This window comes from Equus asinus, chromosome 10 (genome assembly GCF_041296235.1).
Source record: "Equus asinus isolate D_3611 breed Donkey chromosome 10, EquAss-T2T_v2, whole genome shotgun sequence".
NCBI classification, from domain to species: domain Eukaryota; kingdom Metazoa; phylum Chordata; class Mammalia; order Perissodactyla; family Equidae; genus Equus; species Equus asinus.
Window position 1 is genome coordinate 31,728,643 of NC_091799.1, and position 5,001 is coordinate 31,733,643.

The window sequence follows — 5,001 nt, forward strand, 5'->3', positions numbered from 1 at the left end:
TGGCTTTCTGATTGCAAGCCAGATCCACGATTAAATCTGCTTCCAAAAGGCAGCCCTTTACTGCATCCAATATTTTTCTTGACTATGTGTTGTGAGAAATTGAAAGTCACCAAGTAGATCTGAAAGATATGATACTGCCAGATTTCAAAAGGACAGGAACAATGTTTGGCCTCACATCAGCGAATGACAGAACACTTCACAGAGTGGGAGGAGGAAAGATGGTGCCCCAGCGACAAAAATCTGGACCCAGAATGGATATAAAGAGAGGGAATGGAGCCACCATCAGGGAAAGACTCACTGCCGGTGACTATAGAGGAGTCAGTGCTGTCCCCGGCCAGGATGAAGCTGCTGTTGCTGTGTCTGGGGCTGATTCTTGTCTGTGCCCAACAGGAAGAAAACAATGATGTTGCGATAAGAAACTTCGATATTTCAAAGGTAGAGTCGGTAGAGCAGAGTGACTTCTGACTGTGGGGGGCAGTTCGGAGGATTCTGAAGCAAGGTGGCCCTGCCAGAGGGCAGGAGTTGCTCGACATATTAGACAAAAGGAGTGGTTGTAGACCTTGAACTAAGAGTAATTGTACCATGTTAAAGAATGACAACACTTGGGGACCTCCATTCTCCCTGGAGGGGCAGTGGAAAGAGCCCTAGATGTGGTGTCAACTGACCTTAGTTCTAATTCCATCTTTACAACACCATTATGAGTCCTGGCCCACAGCACTGAGTTCAAGAAGACCAGTGTTCATGTGGGATCCCCTCTCCTCTTTGCTTACCCAATCATTTTATTTATTTATTGCAGATTTCAGGAGAGTGGTATTCCATTTTCGTGGCCTCAGACCTTGAGGAAAAGGTAGAAGAAAATGGTAGCATGAGAATTTTTGTAGAACTCATCTATGCCTTGGACAACTCTTCTCTGTACTTTAAATTTCAAACAAAGTAAGTGTGGCCTTTTTTACTTGGGAGAGGAAAAAGCAAAGCCTGACTATGGTTTTGGACCTCTATACACACACACACACACACACACACATATGTACACCTACATTCTGGGTCCGTATCCAAAATCAGAGTCCCTCATCTGGCACTGATCTAGGGCTCGATGAACCTGGGGCTTTTCTAGATTCAGCAATAAGAATTGGTTACAAGAATAAATTTATATGAGATTAGAGGAGGTAAGGAGTAGGGGGGTATTAGAATCATCAATAGTGTGGCCCAATTGCATAGATTAAGAGCATAGGGTTTGTAATAAACAGCCTGTCTAGCTCTTGAATCTATCTCTTATTGGTTGTGTGACCCAGAAAACTCATCTCTTTCCACCCCAAATTTCCCTTGGATAAAAGAGGATGATAATGATTCTTTTTCTTGGTTTTCTGTGAGGACCAAGTGAGGTAATGTTTATTTATCTGAGAGGCTGGCACATGGTGAGCACTCAGCCAGTTATCAAGACAAGTAGCTGTAATAACAGTAATAGTGGGACGTAATGGTAGAGTAACAGGGATAGGAGTAGTTGAGTCATTCTCAAAGTATCAAATAGAGTGAAATAATGAAAACAAAGCTCTTTGAAAACTGCACAAAAAAATGTTAAACAGTTAAGTGGAATAAGAAACTCAAGTTACGGGTAGAGTGTGAGGGACCCGCCACATCAGTGTCTCCTGGGCATCAGCTCATTGCATTTTACAGGGTAAATGGAGAGTGTACTGAATTTTCTGCGGTTGCTGACAAAACAGAAGAGGATGGTGTATATAGTGTTAACTGTAAGTATACGAAACATGTCTTCCTCTACTCTGCTTCCAACTGCAACTAAACTCCAATATCTTCAAGATCTTGCTCAATTACTGATCAGTGCCTATTTAGTCAATGTAATGGAGGCCACCTAATAGCTAGTATCCTGAATTTGGAGATCCTTGTGCATAAAAGCTGATACCTTGCACATAATACCATCAGATAAAGAAAGCAATCTGTTCATATGTACCTCCTGCAACAAAAGAAAATTGGCAACAAAAAAAATAAGTAAATTGGCAGGACAGCTGCTCATTCCCTGCCCACTTTCTGATGACATCTGGTGGCCCTTGCAATAGCACACTGCTCAGGAGATCACACTGGGTATATAATGCCAGAGGGGCTTATAGAGAGGACAGAGATGCACAGTTGGCAGAGATGGCCAAGAGAAGTAGGTGAGTCTCAGAGAGCATGACACAGGGTCAGTTACCACTGAAGCTGAAGTTTTCAACCATAGTAGTCAACCTGCCAGTATCCCTTAGAAGTCACCTCATGAAGCCCAGGGAGATGCAAATGGAACGCATTAGCTATCACTGTCTATCTCTTCCAGGATATGCGCTTGAATTTGGTTAGTGGGAGAGAATAAGTGTTTTACTTGCTTCTCATGGACCAAAGAAGTTCTGAGCTGTGTTCTTTTTCCTCCATAGATGATGGATACAATGTATTTCGCATAAGTCAATTTGGCGATTCTACCTATATTATTGTTTATCTTGCGAATTTCAACAAGGACAGACCCTACCAAGTGCTGGAGTTCTATGGTAGAGTATTTTCACACTGGCACTCACCTTGGGGTGGGGAGAGAGGGGAAGGAAGGAAGCCTGGAGACACAGGGGTCCTCCCAATCTTATCCTGGGAGGCTCTCCTCCTCTGAAGACAGATGCTCAGCTTTCGTAACCCCTCAGGCTTGGTGTTGGGAAGATGATGAAATCTCTCATCATGCCAGAAGGAGATTCTAAAGATGTCAAATTCAAGACAGCTTAGATCCCATCCCCAAGACTCTCCCCAAGCACTCAGTCAGTGCCATCCATCTTCCCATCCACCTGGAGCCCCACGCCCTTCATGAGCCTCAGTGACAAATATACAGGACACAGTAGTTACTGTCACTCTTCCTACAGCCCGAGAACCAGATGTGAGTCCAGAACTCAAGGAAGAGTTTGTGGAAATTGCCCAAAGACAAGGAATTGTTAAGGAAAACATAATTGACCTGACCAAAATTGGTAAGTTCAGCTATCTCTGGTTTTCTCTTCCTAAATTCCCATGTTACTGAAAGGAGAAATCCAACAGAAGGTGATACCTCCAATCAGTCCCCTTTGTCCTAACCTGGAGAATCATTTGGTTTCTCTCTGGGAAATAAACTGCGGTTGGTTTGAATGCCCTCTGCTCTGCCTCTACAGATCGCTGTTTCCAGATCCGAGGGAGCGGAGTGAGCCAGGCTTAGAGGTGGGTGATCTCTGGTGGAAAGGGGGTGGCCCAGGGATCAGTGCCTTCCAAAAGCATTAGGGGTTTATGTCTAAAGATTGCAACAAAAAAATTTGGAAACGCAGCTTGTGGAGAGAGCTTGCAATTTGGAGTTGGAGGACCCGGGTTCAGGACCCACTCCTACCATGAGCTTTTGAGCAAATGATCTAAGCAATTAAAAGGGAAACTATGATGTCTACTTACAGATTTACTGTGTGGATAATAATGCTGGTGAAAAGGGCTCAATGATTGATAACGTGCTAAAAATCATTAAGACTTAAATTTTTGGGGCCTGCTTGGTGGCATAGTGGTTAAGTTCACACACTCTGTTTCAGTGGCTCAATGTTGGTGGGTTCAGATCCCGGGCACAGACCTACACACTGCTCATCACTCCATGCTGAGGTGGCATCCCACATACAACAAAATAGAGGAAGTTTGGTACATACTTTAGCACAGGGCCAATCTTCCTCACACCCACCCCCCACCCCCCAAAAAAGAGAGACAATGTTTTAAGTGGGAAAGGAGTAATAGCATGTGAGTATAACACTCAAATACATTCTGTATTTGTGGTCCGTCTTCCAAGTCCAGAAGGCCATCTCATCCTCAAATTTCTGGCAAAAATGTCTTCCTTTGATCTCTGCACGGCCTTAACTTCTAATCTGGGAAGAGAGTCGTCTAACCTTCCAGTTGTCTTCTGACTTGGAAAATAGACTCTGAGTTTCCTCATCTGTTTCCTGCCTCAGATTTATTGTGGGGCTTCATCCAGACAACTTATGTGAAATTCTTAGCCACTATAGCTTGCACAAAGTCAGCACATAATCAAAGGTAGCTATGGCTTTGGACATTATTTTGCAATTTACCAAAAATGACAGAAATGAGCCCTGGTTCCTTCATTGCTTCCATTCTTTGTTTCATAGACTCAGTCAAGGGAAGGGTAAGATGGGATCAGTAGTAGGAAAAAATGTCACTTATGCCATGTCCTCCCTCCCACTATTCTGGCAAATAGCAGAGATATCAATTTGGTAACGCAGGTTGATATCAATTTCTTCACCATCTTTCTCCGTAATATAAATTCTCTTTGTCTTCTATTCAATCCAAGATGTGCTTAATAGATTTCTGTGTTTTCTTTCTCATTGGCTTATGTAGCTGAGTGAGAGTGAATACTTCCTCACCTGGGCTCCAGAATCTTCCCTCCGTGATCCCCATGACATCTTGTGACAAGTTCTGTGACCTGATTTCCATCACTATCGCATGTGAAGGCATTATCTCTGCATCTTCAGGGTCTTCCCTAATTGTCTAGGAAGACTCCTCAACTCACCAAGAATCAAGGTTTTTCCCAAATTTCCCACTCTCTCTGCCATGCCCAGAACTCGACCATGCTGAGACCTTCCTCTACCTGATCAATAAATGATTAGCCTTGAAGTCATGTGACTTGTCTTTGTGTGTGTGAGAGATGTGGGGCCGACAGCAAGCGAATGAGGGGACTTCCTTGGCCCTGTACCCATAACCCTCCTCTAGCTTCTCAGAATCTTCCCTGAGTTTCAGGATTCTCCCTCCTCCACACTAATTCTCTGTCCCTGTGAGGGCTGCTTGCCCTTTGATGTGCCTATTTCTTAGTGAGCTGCTGAGACAAACTATAAGACTTGTCCTATAATTTGCCCCATCCTACAATTCTCTTTTTCAATGAATTACTGAGAGACAGATGCCACTGAGGCTGATACCACCTGGACATGTTTCAGAGCATGCCTCCACATCCCAGCTTCTCTGTGT

At 43.9% G+C, this 5,001-nt stretch overlaps 1 protein-coding gene across 1 annotated transcript; it reads left to right on the forward strand.

Annotated features, from left to right (window-relative positions):
* Window positions 1-255: 255 nt before the first annotated feature.
* On the forward strand, window positions 256-4,657 carry LOC123289322 (major allergen Equ c 1-like). Its single transcript, XM_044779031.1, has 7 exons — window positions 256-435; window positions 797-933; window positions 1,675-1,748; window positions 2,421-2,531; window positions 2,889-2,990; window positions 3,168-3,213; window positions 4,378-4,657. Exons 1-6 carry the CDS (start codon window positions 271-273, stop codon window positions 3,209-3,211), a joined length of 633 nt encoding a protein of 210 aa, XP_044634966.1. The 5' UTR covers window positions 256-270; the 3' UTR covers window positions 3,212-3,213; window positions 4,378-4,657.
* The last annotated feature ends 344 nt before the right edge of the window (window positions 4,658-5,001 follow it).

Coding starts and splice junctions, on each gene's coding strand:
- LOC123289322 (XM_044779031.1), top strand. CDS start 271: ATGGAGCCACCATCAGGGAAAGACTCACTGCCGGTGACTATAGAGGAG. Junction 934..1,674: donor TACTTTAAATTTCAAACAAA/GTAAGTGTGGCC, acceptor TGCATTTTACAG/GGTAAATGGAGAGTGTACTG. Junction 2,991..3,167: donor AATTGACCTGACCAAAATTG/GTAAGTTCAGCT, acceptor CTGCCTCTACAG/ATCGCTGTTTCCAGATCCGA.